The sequence below is a fragment of the Rana temporaria genome, chromosome 1 (assembly GCF_905171775.1).
Source record: "Rana temporaria chromosome 1, aRanTem1.1, whole genome shotgun sequence".
NCBI lineage: Eukaryota > Metazoa > Chordata > Amphibia > Anura > Ranidae > Rana > Rana temporaria.
In genome coordinates this window covers 634,018,602-634,045,056 of record NC_053489.1, presented here as the reverse complement: position 1 = coordinate 634,045,056, position 26,455 = coordinate 634,018,602, and the positions used below count along the sequence as shown (strand labels likewise).

Genomic DNA, 26,455 nt, shown 5'->3' with positions numbered 1-26,455 from the left:
GGTGAAAATTAGCAAAAAATGTTTCTGCCTTTTTAAAGTGACACTAAATTCTGGTTTAAAAAAAAAAAATCTATTCAGGTTTGTATTCTAAACTCAAAAAGTAACGTTTGTTGCTATTATTAAAGGGGTTGTAAAGGTTTATTTATTTTTTTCTTTTTAAATAACAAACATACCATACTTACCTCCACTTTGCAGTTCATTTTGCACAGAGTGGTAACCCCCCTCTGGGAAGTGCTCTCTCAAGGGGGTTAGCTTGCCTGCGCGCTCCCGAGTGATACAGTTGGCGGCCATAGCCGCCGCCGAGTGTATCACTCGGACCTGTCCCCGGCGAGCCGCGTCATTGATTTGTTGGACAGTGGCGGCAGGCAATGGCTGCACTGCTATCAATCATCCAATGAAGAGCCGCCTCAAGCTGGGGGAAAGCAACGCGGGATTGGGCTAATGGAGATTTGGGGCTCATCTAAGTAAAACGGGGGCATAGGATGCATTAAGGTGAAAAAACACAAAGATTCACAACCACTTTAAAGCGGGGGTTCACCCTAAAACATCTACATACCGTTACATCCAGCATACTGCTGACATAAACAGTATGCTGGATTATTATTATTTTTTTTCGCTGTACTTACGTTTTTTCGTTGTTTTCACCCGGCTTCCGGGTTCTCGCTCCCCCGGGGAGTAGGCGTTCCTAAAACGATGCATAGATGATTGACGTGCGGGTAAAGCGCGTCATCGCCTTCCGAAAATATCCGAGGGGGACTCTGCACTTTACGGCGCCTGCGCAGTTAGCTCTACACAGCAGGCGCCATATAGCGCCGTAAAGAGCCGAGTCCCCGTCGGATATTTTCGGAAGGCGATGACGCGCTTTACCCGCGCGTCAATCGTCTCCTGGGAGGATCAACACTCACTCCCAGGAGACATTGCGCAGAGCTCCCCGTCTGGGAAAAGGAGCGACACGCCAACTCCCCGCAAGGAAGAAGACCCGGGAGTGAGGCTGAAGACAGGTAAGTGTCCACATTTTAAAAAAAATGACAACGCTACAAGCCTTTATTAAGGCTGGAGATAGGTTAACTAAAAAGTTTATTTTGAGGGTGAACCCTCCGCTTTAAGCTTCTTGCTAGAGGGTGGTCCCACTGTATTTAGGAACATGGCCACCCTCTCTTGCTCATTCCTGAGTTGGACTAAGGACTATGAACTATAGAATGTGTAGTGTACATAGAGCGGTGTACATGACCACAACTAACATGCACTGTTTGTTTCAAACAATTGGAAGTGTGGGGGAAAAGGAGAACTCAGGAACTCACAGAAAACATTTTAAGGCAGCCAAAAAACGCTGCAAGAAACATTTTCATTAAATATAGATTAGAGGGCCAATAAGTAGTGTATGTGTATGGGTTACTTTTGGAGAATAAAGATACCATTGGCACAAAGTTTATTTCCAAACCAAACAACAAATCATGTTAGGTTTAGAGCGGTTAAAGCGGAGTTCCACTCAAAAGTGGAACTTCTGCTTATTTGTTCCCCCCCTCCGGGTCCACATTTGGCACCTTTCACCACTTCCCCGACTTCTGGGGACAGCGCCGCTGTGCCATCCCTCTGAAGTTCAGCCCCCCTCCTTATTCCTCCACCACTGGGCCAATTAGAAAGCACGCTTTGCTCATTGAGCAGTAGTTAACCAGCTGAGAAGCCGTAAAGGCTTCACTGCCGGGTTCCCTTAGTGGAGATGGTGGGGACAGCACCCAAAGGCCAATCCGAAGATTGGCTAGGGGTGCTGACATCGTGGGCTCTCTGGACAGGTAAATGTTCTTATATTAAAAGTCAGCAGCTACAGTATTTGTAGCTGCTGATTTTTTATTTATTTCTTTCCCCAGGGCTGGAACTCCTCTTTAAGTTCAAAATGGACCCGATGTTGAAATATGGTGAAAATAAACAAATAATTTGCCCTAAACATAAATTCTATGAGACAAAATAATTCAAATTGTGTTCCCTAGTAAAAGGAAAAGAAACATAATTTTCAGTCCTTGGCTTCTCTATTGTGCAGACCATGATACAAATGTCTTTCTTGCAGGCTGGAAATCTTCAGACGCATTTACGAAGGCACTCTGGGGAAAAACCATACATATGCGAAATTTGTGGCAAAAGGTATCAACAGGGTTTTTTCACATATATGAATCGTTTTCTTTCTACATTGCTCGCTCTAATCAGATCATTTTAGGGCCCATTCACACCAGCCCTGTCCACTGCAGAAAGTTAACCATGCAAGCGTTGTGTTGCATGTTAATTTCTTGGCACTAGAGGATCCTGTTGCACCAAAACAGGCCAACAGTTGTGCATGCAGCATTTTTGGCATTGCAGTGCACCACTCTTTTGTGTGATGAAACAACAGTACTCCAAGAAAGCACATTGGGGTGCCAATGAGAATGCACCACTCCAGTGCACGTAACACGCGTTACGTTAGGGTTGATTTACAAAACCTGATGAAACTGCATAGAAACCAATCAGCTTCCAGGTTTTATTGCCAAAGCTGAACTGAACAAGTTGAAGTTAGAAGCTGATTGGCTACCATGCACTGCTGCACCAGATTCTGAGTGCTCCAGTTTTTGTATATGTCCCCCAGTGTGTTGCATTAACGTGCGTATTGATGCATCACATTGGTGTGAATAGGCCCTAATTTATTAAAGTATCTTATTATCTCTTCTGTGAAGGTTCTCATTTATCCAGTTCATGGTATATCTAATAGTTAGTCAACTGCATTTGTTCTGTAATGTTGAAGACATTTCATAGCTTACCAGGCCACTTCTTCCATTCCTAGAGTATCAGGAACATACCTTCTTGACATTCTAAGTAGCTTGGTAAGCATTTAGCATTACAGAACAAGTGCAATTGAATGTGAATAACTGCTACTAGATGTACCATGATCCTGCACTAAGGTTATGTTACCATACAACAGGTCTGATACAGAACTGCTTCAGGGCTTATTTTTAACAGCAGGTGGTGGTGGAGGTAAAATCTTCAATTGCAGATTTATATTTATACTTACTACTATCTGTTACTTAAAGAGAATGTATAATACTTTTGTATATTCATTCATTATTCTGTCTTTTTTTTTTTTTGTGTGTACTCGAGAGAGGAGCCGGACTGCAGGAGTTGGGAGTAGGCAGGCCTCCCCCAGAGGCAATCTACCATCTTTCTCCATGCCCCGGGGTGGCAATGGCGGGTGCGTGAGGGGGTCCTCCGACACAGCCCGCCCTACCTGCTCCGCTTTGAAGCCCAACGGGGCAGAGGGACTCCCTATAAGGGAGTGAGAGGATCTGCCCACTCAACCAGCCCCGTTAGTCCTTCGCCTCTCTTTTTAGAGACCGCGTGGTCAAAGTGCGTGCATGTTAACCCAATTTCGAGTGCGTGTAAGTGTGGTGGTTTTTGTGGGAGGGGGGTGGGCGTACTATGCGCAGGCTTACCTTGTATAGCACACCCACCGGGAGCCGGGCTGAGACCACCAAACTCAATTCACATGTAGCCAAGACCGGGATCCGAACCCCTAGCTGCAGAGGTGAATGGCTTGTCAGCGCAGTGCCAATCGCGTTGAGCCACCGCAGCTCCTCCCATTATTCTGTCAAAGTGTACAATATAAATTATTTTAAAGAGGAACTGCAGTCTGCTCACAATTATTATTATTTTTTCTGTCGCTACGAGAATTTTCATGATTTTAGAAACCTATTCAATCTCTACTTGCAACTATTAAGCGAAGAAGTCTGACGATCTGTCGTCCGATTTTCGGATCGTGTGTACGGGGCATAAGGCATGTCTTTGTAATCATTAAGCACATTTCTGTTGTGTAAAACTCGTCTACCTTGACCATTGCTGGTGTCATTTTGGATATTTTCCTATTCCAATAAACTTTACTTGGAGCCCATGTGAGGTGCAGACGTTTCTTATTTTGACAGCCCACCAAGAGATGCCTTAACCCTCTTGGGCATGGAGTTCACCAGAGCTTCAAAGGTTGCCACTGAAATCCTCTTCCACTCCTTCATGACGACATCACAGAGCTGGTGGAAGTCAGAGACCTTGCGCTTCTCCACCTTCTGTTTGAGGATGCCCCACAGATACTCCTTCTCTGTGCTCAGGTTCTTGTGCATCATCTGCAGACCAATTTGATGCATTGTGCGATGTATGGTCTAGGCACTGACAGGCTGACTAAAACCCCCCCACCCCCTCAACCTCTGCAGCAATGCTGGTAGCACTTATACATATGTTTCCCAAAGACAACCTCTGGATTGACCAAAGAAGTTGACGTGCACTCAACTTCTTTGGTCAACCATGGCGAGGCCTGTTCTGAATGGAGCCTGTCCTTTTAAACCACTGTATGGTCTTGGCCACCGTGCTGGAGCTCAGTTTCAGGGTCTTGGCAATCTTCTTATAGCCTAGCCCAATTTGGACATTTTCACTTAGGGGTGTACTCACTTTTGTTGCCAGCAGTATAGACATTAATGGCTGTGTGTTGAGTTATTTTGTGAGATACTGTATATACTGTACTGATTTTAAGCTTCCATTTTTACAGAGCTAAGGAAAACGATCATTAATTTTTTATGAATGACAGGCCTTGGATTGCTTATACTACTTAATGTAGCACACAAGATTGAAGGGGGTTCTAGGGGTAGCTATAGCAAAGTATCAATCTAAAAAGATTTTAGAGTGCAATCTACAGCAAAATAGCAAGATCTGGGTTAATTTAAAATATATAAAAAAAAAAAATCTTCTTAATGCAAAACTGCTCTCTATATGAATATTGTGAAAATGGAAGCATTAAGAAAGAAAAGACATCCATTTACAAACCATATTTATATATTTGCTTTAAATTTGTATAATTGACCTTGGCGCTCTCTCCTGACCTTGTTGTCAGCAGTCTGGGTTTTCTTCAGGCTAACAAGTTTAGCAACAGACATTTACTGCAGATCAAGTGCGGAAGGGGGTGGTATGATGTGTATTTATTCCATCACCCAGCTCCTTTTTTTTAAATAAACTTTATTTGAAATGTACAGTGCCACTTCATTCATATAGATGCACATTAGTGCAGTTACATGAGGGACTGAACAGAGCAGTGCGATGTTAGGCAACTGCAATGTTGTGCTTTGGAATGCAGTGTAACATTGCATTCTGGTCTGCACATGACACGCAGAAAACTATTGTTTTCTGTGTGCAATTGCAGTTACCTGCAATGGGTCCTTACTGTGCTCCAAGAAATAGATTTTAAGCCCTGTATACACGGCCGGGAACCCCATCAGGAAAAAAACTTTGGTTTTCCTGATGGGATTCCTGGCAAGCTTGCCGTGCATACAGACGGCCATTCAAAAGAACGGCAAGGACGCGGCGACGTCATCGACTATGACGAGCCTACGTTTGTCACATTCAATGCTGTCGCCACCATCTTGCTACACCCCACAGTAAACTTGTATGCTACCGCGCATGCGACGAACTCTTATCGAGCATGCACGGGCTTCCGATGGAACAGGTAAGCATACAGATGACCGGTTTTCTTGACGGTTTTCCCGACGGGAAAATAGAGAGCAGGTTCCTATTTTTCCCGGACAGTTTTCCTGTTGGGAAAACTGCTAGGGAGCATACACACGGCTGGGATTCCCGGTCAAATGCTCTCCTGCCAGTTTTCCTGCCGGGACAATCGGTCGTCTGTACGAGGCTTTACAGTGAAAAAAACACAAATAATTCTTGAATGTTCACTGTGACGGACTCCGGACACCCTGTTGGGTATTTCCTCCAAGAAGCTGCTTCCCAAGTACTGGAACACGAGACCAATGGATTTGGCTAAAGTAACCCCCAAAAAACAGACAACGCCAGTCCTGGAGTACTTCACAAATAGGACTGCTTTATTTTTAGAAACACATTGAATTTATACAGCAAACTATCAGATAAGGGCTACTCCCATTATCTCAGACAAAGGTCACCTTAGGCAGTAGGGCTAATCTTATTATCATAACAATGACCACCTTAGACAATCCCCCAATAGGAATACCTTATGCAGAAGAAGCCAAAAGCAATTAGTGATCAGCTTTGTCTGGATAACTTGTAAAATTCGTTTATTGAATTTTAACAATTAACAAACATAAGTACATATGGTGGCAGCAAAAGAAAAGGTCACATATATGGTAATAATATTGAGTTGTAGTTCCAACATAAACTAAAAGTAAGTTTACCCCCTTCCTGCCCAGACCAATTTTCAGCTTTCAGCGCTGTCACGCTTTGAATGACAATTGCGCAGTTATGCTACACTGTACCCAAACCAAATTTTTATCATTTTGTTCCCACAAATAAAGCCTTATTTTGGTGGTATTTAATCCCCACTAGGATTTTTATTTTCTGCTAAACAAATAAAAAAAAATACTGAATTTTTTTTTTTTTTCTTGTTTCTGTTACAAAACTTTGTAAATAAGTATGTTTTCTCCTTCACTGATGGGGCCGCACTGATAAGGTGGCACTGATGGGCACTGATGATGTGCACTAATATGCGGCACTGATAGCTGGCACTGATATGTAGCACTGATGGACACACATAGGTGGCACTGATGGGCATTGAAATGTGGCACTGATAGGCAGCACTGGTGCACACTGATAGGTGGCAGTGATGGGCATGGATGGGCACTGATACGTGGCACTGATGTACACTGATGGATGGTACTGATGGGCACCACTGATTGGCAGACATTAGTGTTTGGCACTGATTGGCATCAATTATGGCCACTGATTGGCATCCATTGCCGCGCGACTGGGAAAAAACCTTGGGAATCAATCTCACCTCACTGAGAAGCCTTCACTGGCTTCCAGTGAAAGACAGAATCACTTTCAAAGCACTCTGTCTGACGCATAAATGTATTTTGGGAAATGCCCTCAAATATCTATGCAAAAAACTAAAAGCTTACAACCCCAATCGCGTTCTGCGATCCTCCAACCAAAACCTACTCCAAATCCCCAAAACCAGATACAAGTCCAAAGGAGAAAGAAGATTTGCTGTCCAAGGACCTCGACTTTGGAACACTTTACCAACCTCCATTCGTTTGGAGGAGAACCACTTGGCCTTTAGGAGAAAGATCAAGAACCATCTCTTCTGAGGTCAAGGGAGAAGTGGTCAAACAAGCGCCCAGAGGCGATTCAGTTTGCATGTGCAGCGCTATATAAGTTTTTCACTCACTCATTGTGGGCACTGATTAGCATCCCTGGTGGCCATGGATGGCATACCTGGTGGTCACAAGTGGTGGGCATCCCTGGTGGTCCTGGTGGCATCCCTGGTGGTCTAGGGATGCCACCTAGATAATCAGCACAGACCCCCCTGTCAGAGGAGCAGCCGGACAGCTCTCCTCTAATCGCGTTAAATGGGGGGATTGTGTATAAAAATGGTTGCAGTTCCTAAAATTGGCTGATTACGTGGTAAAGAGTCTCCGTCAGAGTTGCGGTGTGTCAGACTGACACGCCCTAACAATGATCGCCACGCCGGCTAGTTATCCTTATCACGTCATATGACATCCGATCAGGATAAAAGAACTACTTTGCCTACGTCATATTGCTAAATGGCGGGTGGCAAGTGGTTAACATAAACAATTTTAGCATGGATCCAACTACTCAAAAGATTACATCATACATTGTATAAGAGAGGATAAAAACAAGTTAGACCAGGTTAATATAAGATGACCTCAGATAAAAAATAAAAAAGGTCTTCATTATTATCAAGAGTATAGTTTAAAAAAGAAAATATTATAAAATCTTATACTACATATTGGACTGTCTGGATAACCTAAGAACACAATAAAATACAGATTTCTACAGGGAATTGTTCTCCTGCAGCCCAAAGTCTGTGACATTCACCTTCCATCTGGAGATTTCCTCTGCAGTACATTTGTATGTTACTAGATGTCCTCCATCTGATGGCCAGCATCATGCAACCCACTTCCTCTGAGCCCGCATAAGCCTGTGACTGGACAGTGAAAAGATATGCAGCACAGTGATGAGCCCAGTCAGCAAATTTAATGGTTGACTCCTTGTACAGCTTACACTCCAGTCCTGCTCTAAAGGGACTGCGAGAGGCTGATGCCATATCAATCTAGACATTTACATTGCTTGTATTAAAAAATGCATTTAATGTTGTATTAATAATTACAGAGCTGCATAATGTGTGTTTTTATATCTGCCTAGAGTTTAAAGCGGGAGTACACCCAAAAATCAACTTTCTGCAGTTAGATCCAGCATACTGCTGACATCTGCAGTATGCTGGTCTTTTTTCTTTTGGTACTTATCGTTTTAGCAGTATTTCTTCTATGGCTCCGAGCGGGGATTACTTCCTGGTATAGGCGTTCCCGAAGACAAGCAAGTTGATTGACAGCCTTTGATAGCGCGTCACGGCTTCCGAAAATACACACGAGTGACACTCGGCAATTTACGACGCCTGCGCAGTCAGCTCTACACGGCAGGCGCAGGCGCCGTAAACAGCCAAGTGTCACCTCGGCTATTTTCGGAAGACGTGACGCGCTATCAAAGGCCGTCAATCAACTTGCTTGCCTTCGGGAACGCCCATTCCCCGAAAGATTCCCCGCTCGGAGCCATAGAAGAAATACTGCTAAAACGATAAGTACCAAAAAAAAAAGACCAGCATACTGCAGCTGTCAGCAGTATGCTGGATCTAACTGCAGAAAGTTGATTTTTGGGTAAACTCCCGCTTTAAGCTTTGAAAAAAATAAAAACTTTTTTTAGGAGAACAGTATGGACCCTTAAATATGTGAAGAGTACTCAGACCTGTTGGCTGCAAATTAAATTAGAAAGTATGAATACTTCATGTTAACCTGACAAAATTTTTTTTTTTTATGTTTGTTTAATTGCATTTTTATTCATAATTTGAATACAAAAATATAATGTATACAAATCCTCTGTACATTCCCTTTTGGTGCTTTCAGTACTTCAAGTTTTAATAAATAGGATGTCTAATCATTATATGGACAGATTACTTACATGATGGTTCTCTGCCTATCTAGGTTCGCGGTCTCTGGTGATGTGCAGCGCCACATTGTCATTCACACGGGGGAAAAACCACACTTGTGTGATATCTGCGGGAGAGGTAATGTCACTGATTACACATGAGTGCTGGTGGATTTGTTCACATTAAAGTCGAGTGACCTGCTTTCCTCATCACTTTGCTAGGTTTCAGTAATATCAGCAACTTGAAGGAACACGAGAAGACTCACGCCACAGACAAACTTTACACCTGTGACGACTGTGGTAAATCCTTCAACATGTACCGCAAGCTCATAAAGCACAGAATCCGCCACACAGGAGAGCGACCGTACAGCTGTATGACATGTGGTAAGTGCAGGTCCATGTCCTCATAGACCTTATGGGAAGCTCCACTTATCATACTGCTTGAGGGAAGGACTAATCTCATTTTAGGTCCATATATATTTGGACACAGGTACAATTATATTTTCTCTTATTGTCCATGGACAGACACAGCCTTGTCAAGTCTTGACAAGTGGGTTATGTTCCTGTTCACAGGAGAGGACTAGGCAGAACATGTTGGATAATTAGTGGGAATGCTCAATAGCATTCCCAGTATTGTTATTAGTTTTTTATTAGTGGGAATGCTCAATAGCATTCCCAGTATTGTTATTCGCTTTTTATGAATAGTGGGAATGCTCAATAGTAATAGCATTCCCAGCATTGTTATTCGTTTTTTATTAGTGGGAATGCTCAATAGCATTCCCAGTATTGTTATTCATTTTTTATTAGTGGGAATGCTCAATAGCATTCCCAGTATTGTTATTAGTTTTTTATTAGTGGGAATGCTCAATAGCATTCCCAGTATTGTTATTCGTTTTTTATTATCTTTTTTACAGTAAACGTTTTTTATTTTTTGTAACAGACAATAACATACACACAATAATGACAGTACAAAGATCACAAGGATGACAAAGAATGCATGAAATCATACATAAATCGCATAAACATAGGGCTACCTTGGTGGGGAAGTAGTTCAGCAGTATCTGCAATGGGACAGACAACACAGACAAAGACCCGCCACCCGGGGGCCATCACCATCCGGGCATCCCTCAGCCGTCACCCCGGCCCCGTCACCCCCCCGCCCCCCCCGGCGGGGAGGGAGGGAGGGGGGCAGGGAGCCCCGGCCACCCACAGCTCCTCAGTAATCAGGACACATTAGGAGGGGAGTCATCAAGGTCGCCAGAGGAATCAATCCATTTCGACCAGATTTTTTTAAATTTTGCTGGGCAATTCCTGCTCTCGTATGTCAACCTATATAGTGGGAGCACTCTGTTGATCGTGGCCAGCCAGGAGGACACAGTAGGGAGATCAGAGCCCCGCCATCGAAGTAGGATCTCCCTTCTAGCATAAAACAGTGCAAAGGTGATGGTCAGTTTGGTATACCTGTCTCCCTCAATCTCACCCAGGTAACTTAGGAGGAACAGTTTTGGGTCCATCACTAGCTCCATCCCACAACGATCCGAGAGGACCCCCGCCACTTCTCTCCAGTACTGATCCAGCTTAGGGCAGGACCAGACCATATGGATGAAGGACCCCGTGTCCCCCAGACACCTGGTGCACTCCGGGGACCTGGAGGGATAAATCCTAGCCAACCTCTGCGGGGTGTAGTAGGCCCTGTGAAGAAATTTAAGTTGAATGAACCGGTCTCTAGAGGCAATCATAGACGGGAGAAAGGAGGAGACACATTCCTCCCAGATCTCCTCGTCCAGATCCGGGATGTCAGCAGTCCATTTGGTCAGAGTCCCCGCCGTGTTCGTATCATACGCCACCGTAAATCTCAAGTAGAGGGATGAGAGGGGCTTCCCCATGACCCCCGAGATCAGGAGGCGCTCTATCGAGTCCGACTCAAGCGCCACCGGATTCGGAAACTGGGCCGCCAATGCATGTCGCAGCTGAGCGTATCTAAAGCTAAAAGAGGAAGGGACCTTATAGGTCCGGCACAGGTCCTGAAAGGGCATCACCACACCACCCGGCATCACATGCCGGAGGGTGAGGATCCCCCGTCGGGCCCAGACCACCGGGTCTGGGACCGTGTTCAGGTGGGGAAGAAGTGGGTTGCCCCAAAGCGGGGTATGCGGGGACACAGTATTCGGTTTCAGCATTCGAGCCCTGGACGACGCCCACACCCGAACCACCGTCGCCATGGGCCCCCGTGACAGAGGCATGGGCCCTGCACCCCCGAAACACCAGGTTGGACAGGGCAGCATAGGAGCCCAAAATCGCCGCCTCTAGATTGACTGCCGGATTTTGTCGCGGCTGGGAAAACCACCACCGGACCGTCACCAGTACCGCCGCCCAGTAGTAGGCCAAAAAGTTTGGGAGGGCCAACCCACCCCCCGACAGGGGAAGATAAAGAGTACGCTTAGCAACCCGGGGAGGGCTACCAGCCCAGACGAACGCCATCACTATGCTGTCAAGCCGTCGAAAAAAGGACTTCGGGATAATGACAGGGGTCTGACGAAAAAAATAAAGCAATTTGGGGAGTATTACCATCTTTATGAGGTTCCCTCGACCCACCGGTGAAAGGGGAAAGTTACGCCATGTCGCACACCGTTCGGTCAAAAGGTCCAGCATCGGAAGGACATTCTTGTCCAGGTATGACCCTGACTCAAGTCCCACCCTCACCCCCAGGTAGGTGAATTCGTCCACCCACCGGAGAGGAGTATGAGAGTCCGCCCGGGACAGCGACTGGTGGAGCGGGAGCAGGACCGATTTGTCCCAATTGATACGCACACCCGAAAACCGGCCGAACGTCTCAAAATGTGACAACGTTTTCCGCAAGGAGGCGGAAGCGTCCGCCAGGTACAGCAGGGCATCGTCGGCATAGAGGGACAATTTTTCCTCCAAGTTACCCACCTTGATCCCCCGGACCCCCGGGTCGCGCCGAATGTGCGCGGCCAGAGGTTCCAAGGCCAAGGCAAACAGTGCTGGCGACAACGGACACCCCTGCCTGGTCCCCCGTTCCAAGGGAAAGGAGGCAGACAGGGACCCGTTAGTGCGAATACGCGCCCTAGGGTGAGCATACAACATTTGTATCCAGGACATGAAACGGGGACCAAAACCGAAGCGGGTCAAAACCGCCCAGAGGTAGCCCCACTCGACCGAGTCGAAAGCCTTCTCGGCGTCGAGTGAGGCCACCACCCCGAGGTCACCAGGGCCAGCCAGTGCCAGGTGAGTATGCAATCGACGAAGGTTAATATCAGTGCCGCGGCCTGGCATGAAGCCCGTCTGGTCAGGGTGGACCAGGGCTGTAATTACAGTGTTAAGCCTGTTGGCCAGGATCTTCGCAAAAAGTTTTGCGTCAACGTTGAGGAGAGATATTGGACGATACGAGGAACACAGGGTTGGATCCTTACCAGGTTTGGGAATGACCACGATTATTGCCTCGCTCATCGAGTCCGGGAGCGCTCCCGACTCCGATGCCCCAGCAAAGAGCGACCTTAGCCTGGGGGCCAGGTCTTCCTCATAGAGTTTATAGAATTCGACCGGGAAGCCGTCCGGTCCCGGGGTCTTCCCCCCCTGCATCATTTTTAAAGCTGCCTGTACCTCCTCTAGTTTATGGGGCGTCAAGTTTGCGCACGGAAGAGGGAGTGAGAACCGGGACATCCACCTCCTCCAGGTAACTCAACAGGTCGGCCACATCGTATGCCACTCTGGAGCTGTACAGTTGTTGGTAGTAATCCGTAAAGCATTGATTGATCTCCTGTGGAGTCGAGTGGAGGTTCCCCTCCCCGTCCCTAATCTGGGCTATAGCAGACGCGCCCGACTGTTCCTTGGACAGCCAGGCCAGAAGCCTCCCCGTCCGCTCCCCTTGCTCAAAAATGCGCTGGGACTGATGAAGAAGCTTCTTCTGCGTCAAGGCCGTCCGTAGAAGGACAGCCTGTTGTGCCAGGGATTGAAGATGGGAATAGTGGTTAGCGTCACGGGTACGAACGTAAAGGGCCTCCTGTCTAACTGCTTCCCCTTCAACTCTAGTGAGCTCCGCCCTACGCTCCCTCCTCACCCCCGAAATAATGGACTGATAGTGGCCCCGGGAGGAGGCCTTGAAGGCATCCCACACCGTGGTCTCCGCAGCCGTACCCGGATTGTCCGCCCAATAGGTCCGCAGAGTGTCCCTAAACTTGGGATCCACCTCCGGGTCAGAGACCCAAAATCTGGAGAGCCTCCATAGGGTGCTGTTTGGTTCAGTCGTCAAGGTCAACGAAAGGAGTAAAGGGGCATGATCCGAGATCCCGCGGGGAAGAATAGTAATGTCCCGTACCTTAGGTAGAACCGACGCCCCCACGTACGCCAAGTCAATACGTGAAAAGGATCTATGGGTGGCCGAGTGACAGGTGAAGGCCCGAGCCGTCGGGTATCTCCACCGCCAGACGTCTGTGAGGTTGTATGTTTCCGCCCATTCCGCCAGTCCCTGGCAAGTAGTACCCGACTGGGTGAACCTGTCCATACCAGTGTCCGGGACCAGGTTGAAGTCACCCATCAGGACCACATTGTCACAGGGGAATTGCGCCAATTTGGCCGCAAGAACCCCCAGGACCCCCAAGGAGGCAGGAGGGGGGAGATACAACCCCACCAGAACCCACGGGAGGTTGTGAATCAGCGCATGCACCAGCACAAACCTGCCCTCTGGGTCTAGGACCAAATCAAGAAGTTTAAAAGGGAGTGATTTGAGCACCAGGACACTGACCCCTCTAGCATAGTTGGAGTACGTGGAGTGGTAGTGATGACCTACCCACGGTTTCTTAAGACTAAGGGTCTTGCTACCCACCAGATGCGTCTCCTGCAACACACATACATGAGGACAGGGCCGGTACAAGGCAGGGGCGGGCGGTGCGAGTGCCCTGGGCGCTACCATTCCGTATAGGAGGGGGGCGCAGTTCTGACAAACAGGCAGCCACGACCGCCGCCCGCCAGACCAGTACACTTGTGTGTCACTGTCTAGTACTAGTAGTAAGCGCGGGCAGCGGCTGCCGAGTGCGCTCCTCACCTCCTGGCTCCCTTTCCTCTTTGTTTACTAACTCCCCTTATGGAGTAAGTTGGTCCATTCCAGCGCCGAGAGCCGCGTGACGTCACGGCCGGAGGCGGGCTGAGAGAGGGAGGACTCGGAGCAGCACTGCGCAGGGAGCTGTGTCTGCTGAGCTGGCTGGCAAGGACTAGTCACGAGGAGCCCGAGCGTGCCTAGGAACCTAGCAGCAGTGTGCTACGCTACAGTCAGTACTGCAAAGAAGACTACTGACTACTAAAAAGTAAGCAGAACAGAACAGAACCTGTTAAAGCAAGTAATTAAATGGCTGTATTGGGGGGGGGGGGGGGGGTAAGCTGACTGAGGTGATCAGCACTTTGTGTTATTTTGAGCCATGCCTTCTCTGACTAGCAAAAAAAAAAAATCAATTGCAGCCTCACTATGCGACCAAACGCAGCCACTGTACCAACACACGCAGCCACTGTACCAACACACGCAGCCACTGTGCCATCAATTGTCGCCACTGTGCCCATCACACGCAGCCACTGTGCCCATCACACACAGCCACTGTACCATCACACGCAGCCACTGTGCCATCACACGCAGCCACTGTGCCCATCACACGCAGCCACTGTGCCCATCACACGCAGCCACTGTGCCATCAATTGTTGCCACTGTGCCAATCACACGCAGCCACTGTGCCCATCACACACAACCACTGTTCCAACACACGCAGCCACTGTGCCAATACACTCAGCCACTGTACAAACACACGCAGCCACTGTACCAACACACGCAGCCACTGTGCCATCAATTGTCGCCACTGTGCCCATCACACGCAGCCACTGTGCCCATCACACACAGCCACTGTACCATCACACGCAGCCACTGTGCCAATCACACGCAGCCACTGTGCCCATCACACGCAGCCACTGTACCATCACACGCAGCCACTGTGCCAATCACACGCAGCCACTGTGCCCATCACACACAGCCACTGTACCATCACACGCAGCCACTGTGCCCATCACACACAGCCACTGTACCAACACACGCAGCCACTGTGCCATCAATTGTTGCCACTGTGCCAATCACACGCAGCCACTGTGCCCATCACACACAGCCACTGTTCCAACACACGCAGCCACTGTGCCAATACACTCAGCCACTGTGCCCATCACATGCAGCCACTGTGCCCATCACACACAGCCACTGTTCCAACACACGCAGCCACTGTGCCAATACACTCAGCCACTGTGCCCATCACACGCAGCCACTGTGCCCATCACACACAGCCACTGTACCATCACACGCAGCCACTGTGCCAATCACACGGAGCCACTGTGCCCATCACACACAGCCACTGTACCAACACACGCAGCCACTGTGCCATCAATTGTTGCCACTGTGCCAATCACACGCAGCCACTGTGCCCATCACACACAGCCACTGTTCCAACACACGCAGCCACTGTGCCAATACACTCAGCCACTGTGCCCATCACATGCAGCCACTGTGCCCATCACACACAGCCACTGTACTATCACACACAGCCACTGTGCCAATCACACGCAGCCACTGTGCCCATCACACACAGCCACTGTACCAACACACGCAGCCACTGTGCCATCAATTGTTGCCATTGTGCCCATCACACGCAGCCACTGTGCCCATCACACACAGCCACTGTACCATCACACGCAGCCACTGTACCATCACACGCAGCCACTGTGCCAATCACACGCAGCCACTGTGCCCATCACACACAGCCACTGTACCATCACACGCAGCCACTGTGCCAATCACACGCAGCCACTGTGCCCATCACACACAGCCACTGTACCAACACATGCAGCCACTGTGCCATCAATTGTTGCCACTGTGCCAATCACACACAGCCACTGTGCCCATCACACACAGCCACTGTTCCAACACACGCAGCCACTGTGCCAATACACTCAGCCACTGTGCCCATCACATGCAGCCACTGTGCCCATCACACACAGCCACTGTTCCAACACACGCAGCCACTGTGCCAATACACTCAGCCACTGTGCCCATCACACGCAGCCACTGTGCCCATCACACACAGCCACTGTACCATCACACGCAGCCACTGTGCCAATCACACGCAGCCACTGTGCCCATCACACACAGCCACTGTACCAACACACGCAGCCACTGTGCCATCAATTGTTGCCACTGTGCCAATCACACGCAGCCACTGTGCCCATCACACACAGCCACTGTTCCAACACACGCAGCCACTGTGCCAATACACTCAGCCACTGTGCCCATCACATGCAGCCACTGTGCCCATCACACACAGCCACTGTACCATCACACACAGCCACTGTGCCAATCACACGCAGCCACTGTGCCCATCACACACAGCCACTGTACCAACACACGCAGCCACTGTGCCATCAATTGTTGCCACTGTGCCCATCACACACAGCCACTGTGCCCATCACACACAGCCACTGTGCCCATCACACACAGCCACTGTGCCCATCACACACAGCCACTGTGCCAATACACTCAGCCACTGTGCCATCAATTGTCGCCACTGTGCCCATCACATTCAGCCACTGTGCCCATCACACGCAGCCACTCTGCCCATCACACGTAGCCACTGTGCCCATCACATGCAGCCACTGTGCTAACACACGCAGCCACTGTGCCAATACACCATCAATTGCCGCCAGTGTGCCCATCAATTGCCGCCAGTGTGCCCATCAATTGCCGCCAGTGTGCCCATCAATTGCAATCAACGCAGCCACTGTGCCCATCACACGCAGCCACTGTGCCCATCACACGCAGCCACTGTGCCCATCACACGCAGCCACTGTGCCATCAAACACAGCCACTGTGCCATCAAACACAGCCACTGAGTGGCTGTGTTTGATGGCACAGTGGCTGCGTTTGATAGCACAGTGGCTGCGTTTAATGGGCATACTGGCGGCAATTGATGGGGCAAACTGGCAACAATTGATGGTTACAGACTGTGTTTGTGTTATTTTGAGCCATCATTGATTCTTTCTTAAAAACGGGGGGGGGGGGGGGGCGCAGTTTGCCATCTTCGCCCTGGGCACCAAATGGCCTTGTCCCAGCACTGCATGAGGAGCATGTTTCTTAATAAATTGAAATACAAGGGATCTCTTGATAGGCGAGTTTAAGCCCTGTGTGTTCCAGGAGAGGACTTCAAGGGTCGCCATGGTGACCTGGCGGAAAACTCAGAGGAGGATAAAGCATACATAGGAGCCCTGGACCATTCCCCCAGGCCACAATGCAGCCGGGGGAAGGGCCCCAACCCTCCACCAATGCACAGAAATTAACGAAAGCAATCAGTACTGTCATAATACACATTACATTAAAACCTAACCAGGCGCCAACAGGGCTCCCCAACCCCCCCCCCCCCCCCCCCCCCCCCCCAACACGGAGGAGGGCTTGTATCCCAAAACAAAACCCAGCCCTCAGGCCGGACATGAGGGCAATGAACAAGCGGCTACCCGCCTCTGTTAATGAAAATAGTCAAGGAACCTGAGAATCCATCTTAGGATAGGAATGTGTGGATCACCCGGAGCCCCGGGGGCGCAGTTCTTGGGGAAGAAAAACAAAAAAAACAAAAAATGGGGGAGAAAAAGCAACAGGAAAAAGCGGGGAGAAAACACATAGGCTCCCAGCAGGGTGTCTAGGCAATGCTGCGGTGAGTCAGCTCCTGAAGGAATGAAGGGGGGGGGGCACCCCCACAGACAAAGTCAGCCGGGGAAGTAAGTGAAAGGGGGATGTGGGGGGAGGGGGTCCACCCTCAGCAGCATAGTCAGGGGTGGGGGAGACGGAAGGGGGGGGGCGATCGGCAAACAGACCAGGAAAGCAGGGGGGCAGCCCATCCAATCTCACCAACCAACAATAGGGGAAAGTGTGTATCCCGAGGCCGTGGGTGCTGCGAAGGTGCTCGGCTTCTGACCACGAGGGATCAGGCAATGAGTCCCGCAGCCGCCATAGGAGATAGTGGCCCCAAATAACTCTCAGGCAAGGAGAGTATTCCCCCAACCCCCAGCGGTATTGTTATTGGTTTTTTATTATTCTTAATTTTAATTTTATTCCGTATGTTTTTTGGCTCTGCGTAACTTCTGCATACTTTCAACTTTTAAAATGTTCAGCTCTTTCAGCTAATGATGGGACTTCTTCAACTTTTTTTGTACTATTTATACTTTTTAAAATATTACGCTTTTTAACACTTTTTTTAACATTGAAGTCAATGAGAGCATGCTTCAAATCCTTAAAATCTTCTCCCAAAAGTTTCAGCTCCTTCATACTTTCATCTATAGACGCCAAACAAACTTTAAAATGTTCACAAAATATTCAGCTATCTAGCTATATCTTTTCAGTTTGATATCTTTTACAGTTTTTGTGAAAAAGCTATTTAAGTTTAGTGATCTTTTCAGGAAATGTTATCGATTAAACAGAGTGTCTATGGGGCTGGTTAACTGTGTGTTAGTGGGCATCCTGACACTCCTGCTCGCCCCCTCAAGAGGCTTTCTCCACACCAGGGAGAAAGCCTTGCATTACTGTGTGTAATTACAGACAGAAGAACAGGAAGTGAGGATTTCTCAGAAGAAATAAGGACATTTAAAAGCAAAATCGAAGGATGAGGTAAGTGAAGGAGGACTGCACTAAGGTAAAGAAAGCTATTTAGGGAAAATTGTTTTACCTTTACAACCCCTTTATTGATCAAAGAGAGGCTTTATAAGTACTGAAGGAACACTGCTTGTATGTCCTAAAGATAGTGTAGTGGTTATGGTGAATGGCTTTGGTGTGGGCTTAGCAACTCCGTTATTCAGCATTCCCACGCATTTTCTGCAGGAAATGCATTTTCTAGTTCTTATTCATTTTAATTTTATTCTGTACGTTTTTTGGCTCTGTGTAACTTCTGCATACTTTCAGCTATTATGACCATTCAACTTTTAAAATGTTCAACTCTTTTGGTTAATGATGGGACCTCTTCAACTTTTTTTGTACTATTTATACTTTTTAAAATATTACACTTTTTAACACTATTTTTTAACATTAAAGTCAACGAGAGCATGCTTCAAATCCTTAAAATCTTGTTCCTCTCCCAAAAGTTTCAGCTCCTTCATACTTTCACCTACAGATGTTCACAAAATATTCAGCTATCCAGCTATATCTTTTCAGTTTGATATCTTTTACAGTTTTTGTAAAAAAGCTGTTTTAAGTTTAGTGATCATTTCAGGAAATGTTATCAATTAACATTGAAGTCATTGAGAGCATGCTTCAAATCCTTAAAATCTTCTTCCACTCCCAAAAGTTTCAGCTCCTTCATACTTTCACCTACATTTGCCAAACACACTTTAAAATGTTCACAAAATATTCAGCTATCCGACTATATCTCAGTTTGATATCTTTTACAGTTTTTGTGAAAAAGCTGTTTACGTTTAGTGATAATTTCAGGAGATGTTATCGATTAAACAAAGTGTCTATGGGGTTGCTTAGAGTGGATGATGTCATAGCTAGAGCACAGAGCTTTAAAAAAATTATCTTAGTTCCTTCTCTATAAATTGCTCTCATGCGCTCAAGATCTACTTGTCATACACAATTTATACATCAAAACGTAGGTGTTTTTGTCTAGTTTCAGGTGTTTTTCAGTTTTGTGATACGCATTTTACTTTTGGCTGGTTGAGCTTCCAAATGACAAGAGTTCTACACTTTCTTCCATTGACTGTCCTGTATAAAATTCTTCAGATTTAGACATTAATGGCTGTGTGTTGAGTTATTTTGAGGTGACAGCAAATTTGCACTGTTATACAAGCTGTACACTCACTACTTTACATTGTAGCAAAGTGTAATTCTTCTGTGTTGTCACATGAAAAGATAGAAGAAAAGATTTACACAAATGCAAGGGTTGTACTTACTTTTGTGACATACTGTATGTGATCTCCCACACACAGAGGGGTGTACTTACTTTTGTGAGATGCTGTATATATTTATTGTGGTCTATAGGTGGTTACATCACACATGGCGTGTGCTGAGGTCTGCAGCAATGAAGGATTTTTGTATTTGAAAATCTAGACAGTTGAGGGGGTGTAATATTTCCACTGGGTGGAGTATGTGATCTCCTTACTTTCAATATCACCCCAATCGAGGCGTGATTTTGCCGAGATTGTTGTCTGACAAATAGCAGGACTGCTTTTGGGAAACAGGCGTCTCGTCATTTTGTTTGTGTGATTTGTCAGGTGACAATATTGTCCCATGATTGGGGTGTCATTGAAAGTAACGGGATCACAAGTGTGTCACACGTTTTGTGGCAATTCGGGAAATTGCAGTAAATCCGCCCGTGATCCGGAATGCCTAGGTGTGATCGCAGCCAAAGCTAAGCGTCTTCTATCAGTTGCTGGGTTCTCCTTCTATAGATTCTGGGGGAACATTTTCTTCCTCAAACATTCCACACATTCTCTTCATTCTTTATTCTGCCTCTAATATATACTCCGCATTTACCTTGTATAGCGCTTTTCTCTCTGAGGACTCCAAGAATTGGAGATTACGTTGGCCGGGAATCGAACCCGGGTCAGCTGCTTGGAAGCCAGCTATGCTCACCACTGCACCACCAACGCAAAAGTAGCATGTCTTTGTAGTGTCGAAGGAAACCGGAGTACCAGGAGGAAACTCACACAAGCACAGGGAGAACATGCAAACTCCATGCAGATAGTGTCCTGGTCAGAATCTGAAACAAGGACCCCAGTGCTGCAAGGCTAACCCCTAAGCCTCTGTGCTGCCCATTTACGGCCTCTGTTCTCTAAGGCCCGCCCCCACTGAGCGGGGTAAATCACTTATGTTCACTCAAAGTGCCTTCAGAAGAAATCCAAACTTATCCTAAACTACAGTCTATAACACTCCTATAATAAAACACACCCAAATAACAATAAAAGAGGGGTACAGTGGTCCCCAAATTAGCAACACAATGGAGCTAAATATTCCATTCACCCTTAGGCCTCATTCACACGGGGGGTATGAATCCATACCCCATGGGAGGAGCGTGTTTACCGGAATGGGGATGCACAGGTGTTCCCAGCATCCCGTGTAGGCAGTCCCATTGCTGTCAACTGGGGTTCAGCGGCTGTACCCAATGTGACATCAGTGTGGGTGCCGGGGTCCCAGGGTGCGTCCGCGCAACTGCACCCACATGGATGTCCTTTTTGGGGTTAACGCAGCCCCCACACAGGGTACAGATTCATACACCCCGTGTGAGTGAGGCCTTGGACTTCTCCATGAAGGACCTCACTGATGGGAAGAGTTCTCATTTCTCCAGCAGAGAAAGCTTAAAGAAAGCTGGAAAGACTTCTCCGACCTCTGAAGACAAAAAGAGTTCCAACCTCCACTCATATCCAGTCCAACACATGCCTCAAAAACATACCGGCCTCCAACCTCCCCTTATAGCTGGCCCAACACACGCCTCAAAAACATACTGGCCTTCAACCTCCCCTTATAGCCGGTCCAACACACGCCTCAAAAGCCTACCGGCCTTCAACCTCCCCTTATAGCTGATCCAACACACGCCTCAAAAACATACCGGCCTTCAACCTTCCCTTATAGCCGGTCCAACACACGCCTCAAAAGCCTACCGTCCTCCAAACTTCACAACATAATCAATTACTTTATGTCGATCGACAATACATAGATCAAACATATCACCTGTAAAAACGTGCTTGAGATGTTGGTGGTAAACAGCCTGCTAGGCCTGGGGGGAACCAAACCAAGTCCTCCAAAAGCTGCCTCATATCCAAAAGTTGCCAAGAGTGTAAATGTAGACATTATGCTTTAAGGTTAATCAAAAATATCACATTCTAAAGGAAAAGGTAGAACAAGGGGAGGGGGGGTATGGAAGAGGCGGAGAGGGAGGAAAGTAGGGGGGATGGAAGGTTGCAGGTAAGGAAGGGGTGTGGGGGTTCCCCCAAACCCTCACCCCCTTCTTTCTCCAACCTTCCCTTCTCCCCCCTTTCCTCCCTCTCTCCCTCTTCCATATTCCCCCTTTGTTCTACCTTTCCCTTTAGAGTGTTATATTTTTGATTAACCTTAAAGCTTAATGTCTACATTTACACTCTTAGCAACTTTTGGATATGAGGCAGCTTTTGGAGGGCTTGATTCAGTTCCCCTCGGGCCTAGCAGGCCACCAACATCTCAGACACTTTTTTTTACAAGTGATTATGTTTGGGCGATGTTTTGTTGAACCTTAAAGCTTCTGCAGAAGCTGCCGGAAGGTAAATAGAGGGCTGATGGGAAGACCCTCCGGTAACTGGAGTGGCAGCCGCCACCAGTGTATGGACCTGTGTTTGTACAGCCGTACCTGGTCCCTGGAAGGGTTCTTCAGACTTTTTGTTTAGTCTTCTTCTAGGAACAGCCAATTGTCTTGTTTGTCCAACTAAATTGACAGTTGGTGACTCAGAAGCTGCTTATGAGAATATTTTAAGAGATTGATGACGTTGTGGATTCCTTTCATGATGGCTTGAAATGAAGATCCTCTCCCTCATATTCACTAGAAAATCGTCCTCTTCTCATCACCTAGTTTAAATTTTCTTCCAACATTTTGGCCATCTTCAATCCCAAGAAAACTGCACCCCTCCCATTTAAGTGCAATCCATCACTACTATAAAGATGGTAACGGCCTGAAAAGTCAGCCCAGTTCGCCATGACATTTGTTTTACCTCATTTACACATAAGCGTATCCGACAATTGATCGTCCATTTTTTTTTTGCATGCTAGTCTCATATTGAAACCTAAGAGGTTACTAAAGTTACAAAAATTCTGGTATGACAGAATACAACTTTGGAAGTGATGTAATTTATTGTATTCTTTCATTTCCGAGCATACATGGTTTTTCATACATATACCATAGTTATTACACAAACGTTTGTTCTGTTATCACACAAGAAAAACTTTCATGCTTCTTCCTTCAGATATTTTCGCATGAACTGTCGTGATCGGCCCTCAAAATCTGTGTAATAACGATCAGATTATCTGTATTTTCCATCCGTCTGATTTTCTCATCGTGTGTACTAGCCATTAGGCTATATAAGGCTTTCCTGCCTTGTACAGTGCTGTGAATCTAATAAATGGAGCACAGAAGCTTGACTAAGCTGTATTGCTTTAACTTCTGTTTAAAATGATATGGTCAGGACCTGGATTAGAAAACTGGCTGATCAGAATTATTAACAATATATTTGGCAGGTAGGTACCATCCACATATAGTATATATTTTTCAACTGTGTATTTAGCTGCTTTCAATTAATATTTTTTGTGCTCAAGTTTAATTCTTGTCTTATGTCCTACAATTTTTCATGGTTCAAAATCCTTTTTGGATTTCACTTAATATTTAATTAATCAATTAATTTTGGTTCTTAGTATATTGTATTTTGCACTTTAAATTAATCGTTAAATTTGATTACCTTATTCACTTGATAATTTATATGTTTGTTTTTGATTATCAATTAGTTAGTAATTGGTTTTTTTTCTGCATCTTTTTTGTGTACACATTTAGCTGCTTGCCTATCTTTCATTTATGTACTTAGGTATACAGGTGCAATGTAAGGTAGGATGTTTGAATGCTAGGGGGGGGAATCCTCGGGGGCAAGGGGGTGAACAAGTAAGGCAAAGAAACTGGCTCATCTTAATGGCAGCTTCACTAGCTGTTTATACTTACCTTCCGTTCACACACACCTTTCCCTCTATTTGACAGCTGGAAAGACAATTCCATGGTAATTTAGTCCCCCCCTCTTCCTATGTGACAGTGCTGGGGCTAGCATATTTCCTCAGCACTATTACACGGGGCAGTAAGCGTGTCTTTAGCCCTGAGTATGCTCTGTGGGCCAGATTCTCAGTGGAGATACAACGGCGTATCTCCAGATACGCCGTCGTATCTCTGCGTTGTGCCGTCGTATCTATGCGCCTGATTCTTAGAATCAGTTACGCATAGATATCTGTTAGATCCGACAGGCGTAAATCTCTTACGCTGTCGGATCGTAACAGCATTTTTACGCTGGCCGCTAGGGGCGTGTACGCTGATTTACGCGTCAAAATATGTAAATCAGCTAGATAAGCGAATTCCCAAACGTACGCCCGGCCGACAAAGTAAAGTTACGCCGTTTACGTTAGGCTTTTCCCGGCATATAGTTACCCCTGCTATATGGTGGCCTAAGTGCGGCGTAACAATGTTAAGTATGGGCGTTGTTCCCGCGTAGAAATTTGAAAAAGTTACGTTGTTTGCGCAAGTCGTCCGTGAATGGGGCTGGGCGTCATTTACGTTCACGTCGAAACCAATGACGTCCTTGCGGCGTACTTTGGAGCAATGCACACTGGGAAATTCCACGGACGGCGCATGCGCCATTGGGGAAAAATGTCAATCACGTCGGGTCGCAGAAGATTTACATAAAACACACCCCCTGATCCAAATTTTAATTAGGCGGGCTTAAGCCGGCCGATTTACGCTACGCCGCCGCAACTTACGGAGCAAGTGCTTTGAGAATACAGCACTTGCCCGTCTAAGTTGCGGAGGCGTAACGTAAATCAGATACGTTACGCCCGCACAAAGTTACGCGATCGTACGAGAACCTGGCCCTAAGACGCTACTTGGAGCTTACGCAAGGCTTCTACTTTTTGTTTCTCGTAGCTGGTAATATAAGCAACTGGTTAGGCCGCCATTAAAGTTAGCCTGTTATTTTGCCCTAAATGGACAAAGCACAGGTCCACTTTAAGTCCTATGGCTGTATCTCTCAGAATAACACATCACATCCAGTATTTGTTTAGAAGGCTTTGGATTCATGAGTGGTCTGTTTACCTTCTTGGTTATGTTTCTTTCTTTCTCCAGGGAAGAAGTTTGGTGGCTCTGGAGACCTGCGAAGGCACGTTAGATCTCATACAGGGGAGAAGCCATATACTTGTGATGTATGCAGCAAAAGCTTCTCCCGCTCAGCTGTCCTCAGACGTCATAAGAAAATGCACTGCAAGGCTGGAGATGGCGATCAGGTCGCAGCAGATGACTTTCACAATCCTGCGGAATCTTCCAGTTTGGATAAAACTCAGAATTTAGATTCCGTTACAGAGAACATTTCTGTAGCTTTTATACGGGAAGAGGGGCATTCAGGGGAGAATACAAGGAGCGACTACGAGGGAAGTACAGCAAACGCCTACTGCAAAATACAAAGCATGATTCAGCAAGATACTGGACAGGACAAGAATATCTCAGAGCGTACAAAAGCCACAAAGTCTCACTTGGCAGACACAGGCGAGGCCTATACATTCACTGAGGTGGAAGTATCAGAGGACAGTCTACCCTCTGACATATCTATGATACGTTCATCATTAGTGACTATAGAGAATAACTGCCATGAGTCACTAAATAACCGAACCTCAGCCAATGGATACAGAAGCTCTGACGGCCCTTTCTTCACCAGCATGTCTCTCTGGGGTCTTGCTATGAAGACACTTCAGAATGAAACTGACATGGAACAGTAAAGAGTGGATCCAAAAACTCCTAAAAAACTGAGAGTATTGTTTATCAGGGTACTAAATGCATTATTTTTTTTATTTAATAAATCTAAAATATGTCTATCTTTCTGGAGTTTTCTGATACAAAAAACATAATCCAACACATTTTTGTTATCAAAGGGGTCCTTTTTGGTTATGGTCAAATAAACAATTGGCTTAGAAGGTCCATAAATATTCAGTAAAAATGGAATTGCTGAGCAATTTAGGGCACAATTGTATGATTGTAGGCTGAATGTGACTTATGTAGGTGCCCCCCTGACCAGCTGATCTCAGGGGAATAATCATTTTTCAAAAGTGGATACTTTCAAAAGTCGCTATTGTTTCCCCATGATAAGGCAAGAATAAAGATTTATTCAAGGATTTAAGAACCCTGAAACAATGAAATGTGTGAAGATTTACTTACCGTATTAATTGCGGTATAACGCGCTCCCGCGTATACCGCGCACCCCTAAAGTGGCCCCCAATCCTGTGGAAAAAAAGTTTTTTTTGTACTTACAGTTTTGGTGTCTTGCACGGCGTCCATCGGCGGCCTCATCGGGTCCGGCGTCCTTCTGCGGCTTCGGGTGTCCTTCTGCGGCGGGTCCGGTGTCCTCTTCGGCGGGTCCGGCGTCCTTCTCCGGCGTCCTCGCATCCTCCCCACTCGTTTCCCGCGCCGAGTTTTGAATACTGCGCCGACATATACAGAGTGCAGTACACTCGTGTATTGTCGGCAATGCTCGGCTACCCGCGCTGACGTCCTGTACGTCCAGGACGTGAGCGCGGAAGGAGCCGAGACTGGCCGACTATACCCGAGTGTACTGCGCTCGGTATATGTCGGCGCAGTATTCAAAACTCGGCGCGGGAAAGCGGGTATCAGCGTATACCGCGTGTAACGGCTAC

At 46.9% G+C, this 26,455-nt stretch overlaps 1 protein-coding gene and 1 non-coding gene across 2 annotated transcripts in view; one reads left to right on the top strand and one right to left on the bottom strand.

Moving 5' to 3' along the window:
* Nucleotides 1-25,639, top strand: part of ZBTB49 (zinc finger and BTB domain containing 49) — a 72,060-nt gene extending 46,421 nt beyond the window's left edge. The window contains exons 5-8 of the mRNA XM_040335417.1: nt 2,066-2,139; nt 9,030-9,112; nt 9,196-9,357; nt 24,897-25,639. Of these exons, the coding sequence (XP_040191351.1) occupies nt 2,066-2,139; nt 9,030-9,112; nt 9,196-9,357; nt 24,897-25,543 (966 nt within the window). The 3' untranslated portion in view covers nt 25,544-25,639. The remainder of the gene's footprint in view (nt 1-2,065; nt 2,140-9,029; nt 9,113-9,195; nt 9,358-24,896) is intronic.
* On the bottom strand, nt 20,578-20,649 carry TRNAG-UCC. Its single transcript has one exon. It is a non-coding gene; the product is annotated as a tRNA-Gly (tRNA).
* Nucleotides 25,640-26,455: the final 816 nt, after the last annotated feature.